At 38.6% G+C, this 16,580-nt stretch overlaps 1 protein-coding gene across 10 annotated transcripts in view; it reads right to left on the bottom strand.

The window, feature by feature from the left end:
* Nucleotides 1-1,399: 1,399 nt before the first annotated feature.
* The window catches only part of ACVR1 (activin A receptor type 1), a 140,685-nt gene continuing 125,504 nt past the window's right edge, over nt 1,400-16,580 (bottom strand). For all 10 annotated transcript variants that reach the window (XM_077153886.1, XM_077153889.1, XM_077153891.1 and 7 more), the window contains 2 exons: nt 3,373-3,503; nt 1,400-2,640 (listed from right to left, as the gene is read on the bottom strand). In XM_077153886.1, coding sequence (XP_077010001.1) covers nt 2,506-2,640; nt 3,373-3,503 — 266 coding nt within the window. In that variant the 3' untranslated portion in view covers nt 1,400-2,505. The remainder of the gene's footprint in view (nt 2,641-3,372; nt 3,504-16,580) is intronic.

Below are 16,580 nucleotides of genomic sequence, written 5' to 3' on the forward strand. Positions count from 1 at the left end.
GAGAAGCTTCTGAGGTCTGGTAATGTTCTGTTTCTTGATCTGGGTGCTATTTTCAAGCATGCATCAAGCTGTACACTTACGATTTGGGCACCCTTCTGTATGTATCAACAAAGTTTTCAAAGGGCAGACCACGGTGGCTCAGCAGGCAGAATTCTCGCCTGCCATCTGATGATCCAGGTTCAATTCCTGGTGCTGCCCATGCAAAAGAAATAAAATAAATAAATAAATAGTTTAAAAATATACACGTGATGTGACTCCATTTTAAACCTCTGTTCTAGTTTGCTAGTTGCCAGAATGCAATATACCAGAAATGGGATGGCTTTGAAAAAGGAGAATTTAATAAGTTGCTAGTTTACAGTTCTAAGGCTGAGAAAATGTCCCAGTTAAAACAAGTCTATAGAAATGTCCAATCAAAGGCATCCAGAGAAAGATACCTTGGTTCAAGAAGGCCGATGAATGAAGTTCAGGGTCTCTCTCTCAAGTGAGAAGGCACATGGTGAACACAGTCACAGTTTCTCTCTCAGCTGGAAGAGCACATGGCGAGCTTTCTCTCCTGGCTTCCTATTTCATGAAGCTCCCCAGGAGGTGTTTTCCTTCTTCATCTCCAAAGCACTGGCCAATGGACTCTCTGCTTCTCGTGGCTATGTCATTCTGCTCTCTCAGATCTCTCTCATTCTCCAAAATGTTTCCTCTTTTATAGGATTCCAGTAAACTCATTGACACCCACTCAAATGTCACCTAATCCAGCTTAATAACCACTCTTGATTAAATCACATCTCCAGGGAGGTGATCTAATTATAGTTTCAAGCATACAGTATTGAATAGGGATTATTCTGCCTTCATGAAAATGGGATTTTGATTAAAACATGGCTTTTCTAGGGTACATACGTCCTTTCAAACCAGAACACCCTCCAAGAAAATGTATATTAAGTTATTAACTTACCTTTGGAGGACACTCCAGAATTTTCATACTTCTCTTACTGAGCTATTTAAACCCTACCTGTTCATCCTACTGAGCACAAGAAGTGAAAAAAAAGTTGACCTCAGACTCTTTCCAGGAAGCAAGATGGAATTCGTAACTGCTTTTTTCTTGCCTAGGACTTTATTACACTAAATAAAATGCTTGGGCAGACTTCCTTCCATTTATACTCAAAGCATCATCTGAAGGCAGGTCAGAGAGGTTTGTTACCCTCACTTCAAAGTTAGGAAAACTGACTAGGAAAAAAATTTATAGCTAGAAAACTTAAACTCAAATTTTCTGATAACAGATCCAAGCTGGGGAACATTCTAGTAGTAACCTCAAGTTCGTTACTAGACGTAAACTGCAAATTCAATTTCCAGACTAATTTTGTGCTTCTCTTGGTCTCTTAAATGCTGTACATTATGCAGATCTTTTTATACATTAAAAAATAATTTCACTTTTTGACTTGAAAACATTTTATTTAATTTATACAAATAACTACTAAATACAAAATGTAGATTAAAACAAAATAGTTATTTTTTCTGGCAGAGTTTAAATGCACATAATGGATAATTCCGAAGAAAATGCATTTTCCCCACAGCGTTCAGGACTAAAATTCTACTGAAATCTTTGTTTCTAAATCAGTAATATATTCGGTGGTGTCACATGGGTAATGGCTAAATATGTTCTGCATACAAACTGAAATAAAGTTACAGTCTACACACATACAAATGTGAAGCACTTAAAATGTGAATTTAACTGATAATAAAAGAAAACGTCCATTTCAGAGTATAGTGTTAAAAACATTTCGGTAATAAAATCATAAGACCACATAAAAATAAGCTTTAACATATGTACGAAGCAGTTTTGTAAAAACTGCTAAGTGCACAAGTAATAAATAATTTGCAAAGTTGTGTATAAACAATTCCTAATGTTCGGCATCATTGTAAACATCAGCACATGTGTAAAATGCAGCAAAGTCTGACATTACATTTTGTTTTGCCAAATTGAATTCCTATCATCCAAAGACAGACCAGTGGAGTATGCAGCCAACATTTTGGCAAATTGGGTCTTTAAAATTAAGAGTAACAGTGCAAGTAAGGAATGCAAAGAATTCCTAGTGCAATAAAGAAGAGAAGCACAGGCAATATTGCTGATTAAAAATTCACTGCCTCCTCAAGTTTCCTGTGGGGATGTCAAGGAGACCTGTGAAAGATATGCGAAGCCACTGTCTTAATGCCCAGATCTCTTTTAGGATTTCTCTGTGTTCCTCCAGTTCCCTACGTTTGCAACAGTGTCTGTCCCACATTAGTCTCTGCAGTGTGAACATTGTGTGACGTGCCCAGTTCACAGTCATTGAGCGAGGTTAGGGTGGTTTTGGTGTCTCCCCAGTGAACGGTTGAGTATGATGTCTGCCTTTTCAAAGCAGCCGTTTGGGGAGGGAGACAGATGGAGTCTGTTCTGACAACCAGCCAGGCCAGCATTAGGTCCCTGCTGGACAAAGACAGCAATGTCAAATCTTCCTTCTTGACACCACGAAAATGTCAACAGTCAGTTTTCAATTTGTCTAGGGAATTATCAATTTTGGTCAAAGTCTTTTTGATACGCAGAGCTGTGAGTCTTGCAGATGGATTTTGATACCAGCATTCTTTCATCAGCTTGGCCAGAGAGGTTAACGTCTGAGGGAAAAAGAACAAACACCACAGTGACGATTGGTTTTTTAAGTGGCCCCAAGAGTCTGGGCAGGTGCCATATTAACTGTTTTGCAGAATCCCATGGGTCTTGTTAAGTCAAAGTGACATTGCTGCTACTTTCTCTAAACAAAACAAATAATCAAAGCCTTGACCACTGATAAAGAAACCACCGTTGAGTTTCACGAACTCTGTCCTTTGGCCTCCTAATGTCACCAACTGGTAAGTTTACCGAGGCCATGCTGGACCCCTTGATGTTTATGGGTGCTAACAGCAATAATTCTAATCCAGAGATAATGTTAACATTTGCAAAATAAAGTCATTTTCAACAACTCAGGTCTACTACTCCTTAAGAGACGCAATATAGGATCTTCAGCATTGAGCAGACTGTGTTTGGAATTTCAGGTATGCAGAGCTGGAGAGGAGCTTAAAGAAAGTCTCTTGGTTTACACATGACACTGCAGCCCCAGAGCCAGTGACAACAGCACTGTCTCCTAACCAGTCAATCACAGAAATTCTCGTGAATGTTATTAGATGGTCCATCAGATACGACTCCTTCAAAATTGAGAACACTTTCTGAAGGAACTCAACTAGGCTTCTACTTACAAAAGGACTAAAAAGCAAGGACAGAACCCTCAGGTAGCACACCAGGTGGAACATAAGAGCCAACAAATAGCAAACTGGAAAAGAGCTCTAAAACTAAGAACCTGGCACTCTTACCGGGTCGGAGAACCATCTGTTGGGTATGTTGGGCCTCTGTTGATCCACACAAACTACCTTCCTCATATCTTCAAAACTTGGGTCATTGGGAACCACATCATAGAATGGTGGCTTGTAATCCTCCACGATGCCTGTGAATATGGACAAGAATTTGTTAGGTTAGCGACTGTGACGGACAACAGAGGTTCCCCCAGAGTTTTTTACTGCTGAGTGTCACAGGTCAAATATAATGTGCCTGGATAAAGTGCTGATCACTTTCCTCACACTTCAAAGTAATGGCAGAAGCTTCAGGTAGATCCTGCTAATGAGGCAATAGGTATAAGCCTGGGAGGGAATTTAGGGAAGAATAATTGTTAGAAAAAATGTAACTACTTCTCATGTAATTACAACTGTCAGCAAAATGCTGAAAGAGTGTACATGAACAGTTCTGTAATTCCCAAGAGGGCATAGTAGACCCATGATAAAATTTCTTTGGCGGCTGTGCCAGTTTGAATCTGTGGTATAGCCCAGAAAAGGCACGTCCTTTAACCCTCATTCAATACTACTGGGTGGGAGCTTTTTGATTATTTCCATGGAGAGGTGACCCACTCTTTTGTGGTGGTAACTTATGATTAGGTGGTTCCATGGAGATGTGTCTCTACTCATTCAAGGTGGGGTTGCTTACTGGAGCCCTTTAAGAGGGAACCACCCTGGAGAAAGCTTTAGAGCCCACGCAGCCAGAGAGAGACCTTTGGAGATGAAGAATGGAAATGCCCCTGGGAATGCTTCATGAAATAAAAAGCCAGAAGAAAAAGCTAGCAGACTTCATTATATGCCCTTTCAGCTGAGAGAAAAATCCTAAACTTCATCAGCCTTTTTGAGTGAAGATAACCTCTTATGGTGCCTTAATTTGGACATTTTCATAGCCTTGACTAATTTGGACATTTTCACAGCCTTAGAACTGAAAACTTGCAACTTAATAAATTCCCCCCTTTTAAAAGCTGTTCCATTTCTGGTATGGTACATTCCGGCACTGTGCCAACTAAAACAGTGGCCGAAAAGGGTTAGTACACCTGAAGGAGGTATATGGATCTAGGGATAAAAAGAGGAATAAAAAGTTGTCCACAAACTAGAGCTAGAAGCAAATAAATAATCCATGACCACCATCAAAATACCCTTCTTTTCTGTCATGAGGTGATTTTGTCAACTAGAAAAAAAAATCATTGCTATAAAACAATCCCTCCCCATTAGGAAGGATATAAATAATGCCATATGAAATGTTCATTTACTTATTCATTCATTTTAAGGTTACTGGTACCTTCTAAAAGCCAGAGACAGCTGTATGTTGATGGCTCTATAATTTACTCTCAGACTGAAGACACAGAATACAATGTAGAGAATGACAGCTGTTTGCAATGGTTAAGAAGGATGAAATCTCTTCTTACCTAAAAACAAATGCAAAGATAGCAACGGCCAATTTCAGGTTCTGTCCCTGTATGGTTTCTGCAATCTTGGAAACCCTTCTTTCCAGCAAAATTACATCAATTGCTTACTTTTCACAAAGAACAGTCATTCCACAAATATAGGAATTTTAAATTCCATCACTGCTGGTCAACTAAGATTGCAGTTTAAAATGCTCAGTGGCTTATCCTCCCACAGAATCCCTGAACAACTAGGGAAAACTGGCTGAGCGCATCTTCCTTAAAGGATTGCAGTAACTGGACAAGTGTTGAATCAGAAGACAAAGCCTGAAAAGCAAAAGGGGAAGCTTCTTGGCACCCTTGCTGGCCCTTCCTTCGCTCCCTCCCAGCAGTGTGGAGGTGGCCTGTGTTCCCACTGTGATCCCTGTGTGCACAGCGGGGTGCCTATATCTCAGTGTTAATCTACTGGTGGCAGCCTGAAGGACTGAAGGAAGACACTGGTTTCTGTCTTGCCCTCACAAAACTCGCCTTCTACACAGAAGCAGCATGAGGACAGCTAAATTATGCCCAAAGGATTACCAGCTTTAAGACAGAAAATAGAGCTAAAACATACAATAGAACTAGGGGATGGGTCGGTTTATTTCTTATGAAGTAGGTGGACATTTGGATTTCTATAAAGGGTGGAATTCCTACGGCCTTCAGCGAGCACAAGCCCAGAACAAGACACAGGCTCAGAAAGGCTCAGGAAATGCAGAAGACAACCCTGTGCTTCTGCCTAGGGCTAATCTCGACAGGAGGTGTAAAATCTGAAAGGTTTTTGCAGTGGTTGGTTGGTTTTTGTTAGCTCCTAATACTCAAAGGAATTTCAACCTATCATTACTGGATGCAAACCTAAGGGACAGCTCAGGGACTAAATCTCAGAGTTAATACATTAAAATACTAAGCTGTAAATTGAGCAACTAAATATTGCAAAGACATAGTAAAATAATGGCTCATCCAAAAGAGGAAGATAAAACTTCAGAAACAATCGATAAAGAAGACCAGGCTTTGGGCATACAAAAGACATTTAAAAAAAGCAAAAAACTCGAATATACTCAAAGAGACCACAGAAAAACTTAATCATTGGAATTATAAAATTGATTCTTTTCTCTTACAGAGATGAAATGAAGAAAATCTATTATTTGTTTCCTCCCTTATCAGGCTACTGGGCTTAAAGAATGAATTTAGTGGGGTGTCTGGATTACTGTCCTCTTTTCTTCCTACAAGTAACTTTCTTCTATTCCTATTGGTTGTTGGGAAAGAGAGAAGCAGACTGAGAGGAAAGCTACAGTTATGTTTTTCTAGTGCCTATAAGCCACTTGAAAAGCTTCAAACCAATTTTTTATCATAGAAACACTTAACAGTGAGAATCCACTCAAAAATCCCATATAAACATAAACCGTCTATGCGAAAGATCAGATAAGTAGTATCTGTTACAGAAATACTACAGATTTTTAAAAATCATCAAAAATGTGCACTAAATAAGCTTTTTTTTTTTTTAATGGAAAGTAGATTCAATTACAGGGAAAAACTTCTACTTGATACACTTTTAGTCTTTAAGTAACTTATCCACATGTCAAAACTGCATTTGTAATGTGTTTCAGGCAACAGATTAAAAATCTTTCTGGCTGAGATGGTATAATCTAGGAATGCCTAGAGTGTATAATGATAGTGACTAAATGTACAAATTTAAAAATGTTTTTGCATGAGGAAGAACAAAGGAATGTCATTACTGCAGGGTGTTGAAAATAAATGGTAATTAATATTTTAAAATTTTAACTTATGTGTGACTAAAGCAAAAAATGTTTATGTGGTACAAAATTTCTATTTTGACTAGTGCAGTTCTTAATATAACTTATGTAGACAGCTTAACTGAACACCATAAGTACTTGGAACCTTGAGTAGGGCATAAGATTTTGTAGGTTTGTCCAGAGTGATGGCCCAATAAATCCCAGAGTGATTTGAACAGTGAGTAAAAAGGTTTTTGCAAAGTCCCCTTGGGGGAATGGTGAGAAAGGGGGAAAATTCAACTTCCCCAAGTGGAGAATTCTTGATATTCTCACAAGCAGTGGGGACAACCAAAGCAACAGGCTGAGCCCCCAATCTTGGGGTTTCTTCATGTGACACTTGACCCCAGAAAGGACAAGTCAAGCCTACTTAAAATTAGACCTAAGAGTCACCCCCAAGAGAACCTCTTCTGTTGCTCAGATGTAGCCTCTCTCTGCAGGCAACACAACAAGCAAACTCATCGCCCTCCCCCTGTCTATGTAGGACATGACTCCCAGGGGTGCAGACCTTCCTGGCAACATGGAACAGAAATCCTAGAATGAGCTGGGACTCAGTATCAAGGGATTGAGAAAATCTTCTCGACCAAAAGAGGGGAGAGTGAAATGAGACAAAATAAAGTGTCAATGGCTGAGAGATTCCAAACAGAGTCAAGAGGTTATCCTGGAAGTTATTCCTACGCATTAAATAGATATCACATTATTAGTCAAGATGTAATGGAGAGGCTGGAGGAAACTGCCTGAAAATGTAGAGCTATGTTCTAGTAGCCATGTTTCTTGATGATGAATGTATAATGATAGAGCATTCACAATGTTACTGTGTGATCATGAAAACCTTGTGTCTGATGCTCCTTTAATCTACCTTATCAATAGACAAGTAAAACATACGGCATAAAAATAAATAATAGGGGGAACAAATGTTAAAGTAAATTTAGTAGACTGAAATGCTAGTGATCGATGAACGGGAGGGGCAAGGGGTATAGTATATATGAATTTTTTTGTTTTCCTTTTATTTCTTTTTCTGAATTGATGCAAATGTTCTAAGAAATGATCACGATGATGAATATGCAACTATGTGATGATATTGTGAGATACTGATTATATATGTGCAGAATGGAATGATCATATGTTGAGAATGTTTGAGTTTGTTGTTATATTTTTAAAAAAAATTTTAAATAAATAAATAAATAAAAAGGACAAAAAAAAATCTTTCCAGTAAGAGTTTTAAACAGCTCATAGTGGCATAGATTGCTGTTTTCTTAAGACTTGGGGCCCCTCATCTCAGAAGTCCTACCTATTGCTCTGATAAGAATCTCAGGAAGCATTCAAACTAAACTCTTTCAATTCTCTATTAGTACTAACAGACATCACATAAAATACAACTGCATATGGACCTGCATGATAACCTATACCTTTTCACAGGCCACATGACTATACTAGAAACAGTAACAGGTGTACCATTTAACATCCCCTCAATTTTTCTGAGAATGCCTTTAATAGACTGAATTAATTCCTTAAAAATAGGCAGTTATTGGAGGTAATTTTCCTAGAACGCTGGGGAAGGGTTATGTGAATGTGAGCAGTAATAATACAAGGCTGGATTTTACTATAAATGGGGGAGGGGGGGAAATCTGACAAAATTTTTAAAACACAGAATTTGGTGGTACCCAACAAAGAATTTCACAACACAAAGCTGAAGTTCTCCCTTGTGTTTATATTTCACACATAAATGACAAAAAAAGTCAAACTATAAAGAAAAACCATTTAATTTATTCTGCCTGGGACTTTGTCACATTTTTCTGTCTTTAACCATTGACCATTGCTGAATGACCATCTGACAATGGTAATGCTTTTGTTGAATAAAATAAACCTGGGATTAAACCACAGACTTCACTTACAATTCTATTTGATAAGGAAACCAATTATCTCAATCAATAGAAGCCCATTAAGCACCTACTATCTGTGCAACACTGTATTAAATGTTGAAGGTGATAAAATATTACTTTTCAAGGAACTCAAAATCTAGTGGAAGCTGAAGGTAAGTAAAGTCCTTTTTTCTCCCAAATAATGGAAACTTGTCACAAAGAACCTCAAAAATGTATTTCAGGGGATCCCCTGATACTGTGTCAAACTTAAGGGATACCCAAATCAATAGGCCATGCCCTCAATCATGAGGTTTACTCTTGTGAAGCTTATGTAGGTAGGAGAGAAGCTTAGACCACCTACAGGCATGCCTAACAGTTACTTCTGGAGGACCTCTGTTCTTCAGATGTGGCCTCAATCTCTCTACGCCCAACTCTGCAAGTGAAATCAAATCCCTCCCCGCTACGTGGGACATGACATTCAGGGGTGTAAATCTCCCTAGCGACGTGGGAGAGGACTCCCAGGGATGAACCCAGACCTGGCACTGTGGGGTCAACAACTCCATCCTGACCAAAAGGGGAAAAGAAGTATAATTAATGAAGTATCAGTGGCAGAGAAAGTTCAAATCGAGTGGAGAGGCTACTCTGGAGGCTGCTCTTATGAAAGCTTCAGATAGACCTTGCTACCTGTCATAACCTGCCAACCCCCAACCAGGACCATTCCAGCCAATCCTAAAGAACACCTAGGACAATATAGAAGATCCCACAAGGGTTCCAGGCACTAGAGTAACTTTCCAGAAACCTACAACTTTAGATAGGTCCAGATAAGTCCTGAAACCTAGCCCAGCCTCTCCAGAATATCAGATAGTTCCATTTCCCTAACCCATATTAGTGACAGACTCTTCCCATTTGAAAAATTTATAACTGCCATAGCGCAAACAACCTCAAAGAGAGGTACGGAAAGATCAAAGCTGATGGTGGAATTACACATAGAAGATAGGATTTAAGAAATGAATATGATTGCCGAATCATTAAACTGATATCTTTTAGTCTCCAGTATTTTAGAGCAACTAGAAGTAAAAACCTAAAATTGTAAAATTGTAACCCATGTCAAACTCTGAAATATGTTCTACAACTAAACGTGGTGCTATGCTTTCAAATTTATAGCTTTTATATGTATATGTTTTTGTTCACAAAAAAAAAAAGAAGGGAAAAAAAGTCAATTGTGACGATAAAAAGTATTTAGGCCCTCTAGCCTCCTATATTCTGGAGCAGCTAGAAGGAAAAATCTGAAAGGATCGTATGGTAGCCCACGACAAATTCTAGTATATGTCCTGTAACCACTTGTTGAAGAGTGCTTTGAAAACTATTTCTTTTTTATTTCTTTGCTTTGTATATATGTTATACAATAAAAAAAAGTTAAAAACAACAACAACAACATGATCTTTTTTGGGGTACATACTGCTTTAAACCATCACAGATACCAATGATGCTAAAATACGTTTTCTAAATGTACTGATTCTATCGAAACAAGTAAAATGGTATTAAAAAAAAATTCATCCCACTACCAGCTTTATATCTTGAAAGGCAAAGACAGCTTAAACGCTTTTAGGTAAAAATAATAGTTTTATCTGTTAGTTTCAAAATTGACTTAATAACCATTTGGAGCCCTTAACCGTGTGTGCCAGAGGTTGGGCTCAGCACTAGGGATTTGAAAATGAAAAACACAGTCTTGGCATCAAGAATAATAATGGGAAAGGTAGATGTGAAAAAAGTAAATTACAAATTAGCAATAGAGTACCCGCAAGGAGACGGTGAGAAGGACAGTGGTACCTAGCAGGTTGCAGAGAAGGAAGTATCTTTGTGGTTTATTAAGTACCATACATAAACTGGGTGTCATTGAAGCATAAGAAAGCTTTCCAGGGGAGATAGAGCTTGGGTGGATTTAGAAAGATAGGGAGTTTACAGAGCATAGAAGAGAAATGGGAAGAGAGAACATCAAGGAGAAGGGGCATTCCAGGCAGAGGGAGAGGTATGAAGTATACACAAGGAGTTATAAAAGACCCTCACATGTTGGAGAGATAGAATGAAGTTTCCTGTGACTAACACAGGGACTATATAAGGTGATATATAAGGTGATAGGATGGTGGGAGAGAGAGCAGGAGGCAGTATGAGCAGTTGAGGCCAGACTGTAAAGTCGCTTATATTGTCAAGATGGGAAGTTACTTACAATTGCTACTCATTTCTGCCAGGATGTAACAAACAAAAAGGATAGCCAAGCAAAAAGTGAACTCCTTTTTATGAGCCAGCAAAGAGGACAGCATGCATTCAGGAAAAGTAACTAAAAATACAAAGTATTTCTTCAAGGGCCAAATGAATGATACAAACAATGAATAATACAGGAATTCAGAGGAAGAGGAACTTTTAATAGCAGGTAAAGAAGGAACAAACTGAGCCAGGTCCTGCCTCTCCATTAAGAAGAACAGTGTGACTCAAAGGGGTCACAGGAAAGAAATAAGAGAAATTTTTCACAATCAATTCCCCTACAACTTTTGGCAAATATGTGTATCTGGTTTTTACTATAGTTCCCCTCCCCTCCCCCCCACCCACCGGGGGCATATGTCTAACTGAAAGTTCTCTCTTCTCTGGGGCAAACATTTCTACCAATTCAAAATCCCTACCATTAACTGACTACATGGCTGAGTAAACACCTTCATGGAAATGTCTCAATGTTCTAACATTTTTAAAGTACACATCATACAGCTGACATGCACATCAAAAGGATGCCCTGGACAGTGCTTTGGAAAGAATGAAGTGCCTGAGTGATCTTTCTAAAACCAAATCTCTGGCAGTAAGGCCTTTCTTAAGTTGCTCCCCACTAATGCCTTGGGCCAGGGCACCCATTTTTTCCCTGCCTTAAGGGCTGCTTCTGAGATCTACAAGCCTCTCTGCTTCAAGTTCTCCCTGACAACCTTCTACCAAATTCCACTGCCTCCAGCAAGATCTGCAGGACAAAGCAAGGAGCTCATTAAGCCACTCGCCTCTTGTATTCCATCAATGCTGCCCACTTTCAACAGGATGGAACCCAGTCCCCATTAAGTCCATTCCCCATCACTGCCCTCCTTCCTTCACATACCTGTGGATCCGACAGGCTGGAACTACTTGCAGTTTCATCAACTACTTATGAATTCCCACAGCTCTTCCTTTTGCCTAGAATATCAGTCATCATCTATTTCTCTTTCCCACCTGCACCCCTAGATCCTCTCAAGTTGTCCAACTGAAGAGCTCCTATTCATCATTCATGCATCATTCAACATTTATGACTCAATTCATGCTTTCTATCTTCTGAGAAAACGCTCCCCCACCCCACTCCCCCAACCACCGTTCAGTGTCCACCAAGTATGAGTCACCATTTTCGTACATCTCAACCATACTAGCTAAATCTACTGATTTGTAATAAGTAGCTTTCTCAACTAAAATTGGATTTGGTTTTTGTTTGTTTGTTTTTTAGCCTATCACAGTATCTAGAATATTATAGATATTAAATAAATATTGGTTGAGTGAATGCTGATTATATATCTATCATCCTTTATCCGAAACACTTGAAGGTCAGATGTGTTTTCAGAATTTGGAACTTTTTGCAATGTACAAAGGTAAAAGGAGGCTTATACCATATCTTATATTCCTAGCAGGGTCTGAGAAGCACCCCACAATCAACCACATTTCCACAGTGAAATATACGAATCATCACACCAAGTGGAATGAATACAAGCCGTCAGTATCCTCATGTCACTTCAGGTCAGGTCTGACTGCCAAATGCGTTCTAGTCAGGTCAGGTTGTCTGCCAAGTAAGTATAAAACACTTTTGGTCTTCAAAGCTTTGGGGGATTTCCCCACTGCAGAAAAGGAATTGTGGACTTGGCTATACTTTGAATAAGCAGAAGGTGAGGCCAAGAGACATTGGCAGGATGTTAGAATCATGTACATCATATCCTTCCTTTTCTTCAGAAGAAGTAATTGAGGCCTGTTCTAGTTTGTTAGCTGCCAGAATGCAATATACCAGAAATGGAATGGCTTTTAAAAGGGGGAATTTAAAAAGTTGCTAGCTTACAGTTCTAAGGCCGACAAAACGTCCCAATTAAAGCAAGTCTATAGATATGTCTAATCAAAGGCATCCAGGGACAGATACCTTGGTTCAAGAAGGCCGATGAAGTTCAGGGTTTCTCTTTTAAGTGGAAAGGCACGTGGCAAACACGGCATCATCTGCTAGCTTTCTCTCCTGGCTTTCTGTTTCATGAAGCTTCCCGGGAGATGTTTTCCTTCTTCATCTCCGAAGGTAGCTGGCTGATAGACTCTCTGCTTCTCATGGCTATGTTGTTCCGTGACATTCTCTGTCGTGGCTCTGTCATTCTTCTCTGCGCTCTCAGAATCTCTCCTTTCTCCAAAATGTTTCCTCTTTTATAGGATTCCAGTAAAGTAATCAAGACCCACCTGGAATGGGTGGAGACACATCTCCACCTAATCAGGTTTAATAGCCATACTGATTGAGTCACATCTCCATGAAGATAAGTTAATTAAACTTTCCAACATACAGTACTGAATAGGGATTAGAAGAAATGGTTGCCTTTATAAAATGGGATTAGGATTAAAACATGACTTTTCTAAGGTATACAAATCTTTTCAAACCAGCACAAAGCCTAACATGTAAATTTACTTATCCAAGTTCAGTTAATTAACGGCAAGGCTAGGAACTAGAGTTTTACCCCCTGTTTATACTCTAGAATTCTTCCCGAATAGCCAATGATGGGACAATTACATATGCCACTCTCTGCATTAATCATGTGTCACAGTGTGCTTGCTTCACATGGCACAGGCTGTCCTCCCAACTCTCCCGACCAGGTACATACACACCCCAGATCCAGGTAACAGGTGAGAACAGAGGTCTCCGGCCTCTCTATCCACAGAGGGCTACAGATAACAATTAACGCCATCAGCATTTAGAGCTAAAACCATTTCAGAGTGAAGGACAAAAATGTTCGTATTTGTCTTCTGAGAGAACTGTTAACACCGTGTTTCCTCCAGGGCTAATATATGAGAACATTTGATGTAGTTCATGGGCAAAGTTTTTTCATTTTATTAATTATGTATTTCGTGTCGTATGACTCCAGTTTTCCACTTACACTAGCAAGAATAATTTCCTTTTAAAATAAATTTCAGTTTTAAAAGAAGCCAATTTAAAGGGAAAGATGAAGTAAGTAAAAGATACAAGTGACATTTGATTATGGAAAATATCGTGAAGGTAATATACACAAATGAATCTTAGGAAAAATTCTTAATGAGACAAGATTCAAGAAGGTATACCCTAGGAGATATCTTATGGATCTTACAACTGGAGGCGGTTTTATGGACCTTAAACCTAAAGCAAGAGCACTGAAGAAGGAAATAAATAAATGGGAACTCCTCAAAATTAAACACTTTTGTGCATCAAAGAACTTCATCAAGAAAGTAGAAAGACAGCCATCACAATGGGAGACAATATTTGGAAATGATATATCAGATAAAGGTCTAGTATCCAGAATTTATAAAGAGATTGTTCATCTCAACAACAAAAAGACAGCCAACCCAATTACAAAATGGGAAAAAGACTTGAACAGACACCTCTCAGAAGAGGAAATACGGATGGCCAAGAGGCACATGAAGAGATGCTCAATGTCCCTGGCCATTAGAGAAATGCAAATCAAAACCACAATGAGATATCATCTTACACCCACCAGAATGGCCATTATCAACAAAACAGAAAATGACAAGTGCTGGAGAGGATGCGGAGAAAGAGGCACACTTATCCACTGTTGGTGGGAATGTCAAAGGGTGCAACCACTGTGGAAGGCAGTTTGGCGGTTCCTCAAAAAGCTGAATATAGAATTGCCATACGACCCAGCAATACCATTGCTAGGTATCTACTCAAAGGACTTAAGGGCAAAGACACAAACGGACATTTGCACACCAATGTTTATAGCAGCATTATTTACAATTGCAAAGAGATGGAAACAGCCAAAATCTCCATCAACAGAAGAGTGGCTAAACAAACTGTGGTATATACATACGATGGAATATTATGCAGCTTTAAGACAAGATAAACTTATGAACCATGTAATAACATGGATGGACCTAGAGAATATTATGCTGAGTGAATCCAGCCAAAAACTAAAGGACAAATACTGTATGGTCCCACTGATGTGAACGGACATTCGAGAATAAACTTGAAATACGTCATTGGTAACAGAGTTCAGCAGGAGTTAGAAACAGGGTAAGACAATGGGTAATTGAAGCTGAAGGGATACAGACTGTGCAACAGGACTAGATACAAAAACTCAAAAATGGACAGCACAATAATACCTAATTGTAAAGTAATCATGTTAAAACACTGAATGAAGCTGCATCTGAGCTATAGGTTTTTGTTTTGTTTTGTTTTGTTTTGTTTTGATTTTACTATTATTACTTTTATTTTTTTCTCTATATTAACATTCTATATCTTTTTCGGTTATGTTGCTAGTTCTTCTAAACCAATGCAAATGTACTAAGAAATGATGATCATGCATCTATGTGATGATGTTAAGAATTAATGATTGCATGTGTAGAATGGTATGATCTCTAAATGTTGGGTTAATTTCTTTTTTTCCGTTAATTAAAAAAAAAAAAAAAAGAGAAGGGATAATTGGAGATGAAGGGATACAGACTGTACAACGGGACTGGATATAAAAACTCAGAAATGGACAGCACAATACTACCCAATTGTAATGCAATTATGTTAAAACACTGAATGAAGCTGCATGTGAGGTATAGGTTTTTTGTTTTTGTTTTTTTTTGTTTTTTTTTCTTTCTATTATTGTTTTAATTCTTATTCTGTTGTCTTTTTATTTCTTTTTCTAAATCGATGCAAATGTACTAAGAAATGATGAATATGCAACTATGTGATGTTATTAAGAATTACTGATTGTACATGTAGATTGGAATGATTTCTAATTGTTTTGTTAATTCTTTTTTTAATTAAAAAAAAAAAAAAAAAAAGGCAAAAAAAAAAAAAAAAAAAAAAAAAAAAAGAAGGTATACCCTAAATTGAAAGGAGGACTTGAAAATATACTTGTACACCAAGGCCATAGCAGCATTATTCACAGCAGCCAAAAGGTGGAAGCAACCCCAAGAGTCCATCAATGGATTAATGGATAAACAAAACATGATATATACACACAATGGGATATTATTCAGTCATAAAAAGGAATGAAGTCCTGATATATGCAATGACACAGATGAAAGTCCTCTATGTGGAGTGAAATAAACCAGACACAAAAGGATAAATATGTTATGATTTTGCTTATATGACATACCTAGAATAAGCAAATTTTATAGAGACAGTAGATTATAGGTTGCTAAGTCTCTGGGTGAGGTGAGGAAAAAGTTGGGGGTAATGGATGTTGGTGGTAGTAGTTCTATTATTTTGAATATAATTAATGTCATTAAATTGCACATTTGAAAGTGAGTAAAATGGAAATTTGAACTGAACATGTCACTACAATAAAAAGTTTTGTTAAAAAATGATATAGCCAATATTTGTGGTACTTCTCTTAACACACTTCAAAAACTTTTCTCAGTCCATGTTCCACATCAAAAAAGATACACAGACGAGACTGCATGTGACAGAAGTGAAGACAGCCCAGGGAGCTGTGGCCCCCATGTGGCCCTACCTCACTGCCAGAGGGTTAAGAGATTCAGTATGGGGCGGGCCATGGTGGCTCAGCAGGCAAGAATGCTTGCCTGCCACGCCAGAGGACCCGGGTTCGATTCCCGGTGCCTGCTCATGTGAAAAAAAAAAAAGAGAGAGAGAGAGAGAGATTCACTATGTCAGGATTTCTAAGACTCAACAGAAGCACACTGTTGAGAAGTCCTGCCCAACCCCATGGCAGGTACTCCTTTCTGAAAGCAGGAACAGAATTGGAAGGTAGCTCTCTTTCCTGCTAAGTTAAGTCCATGGCATGCCAGCTGTATCTTCACCCCTCTATCCATCCTGCAGTTCACGGGCATATGGAACCATGCATACACAGTACTCAAAGTCAAGACTGACTGTT

This window comes from Tamandua tetradactyla, chromosome 3, assembly GCF_023851605.1.
Source record: "Tamandua tetradactyla isolate mTamTet1 chromosome 3, mTamTet1.pri, whole genome shotgun sequence".
Lineage (NCBI taxonomy): Eukaryota > Metazoa > Chordata > Mammalia > Pilosa > Myrmecophagidae > Tamandua > Tamandua tetradactyla.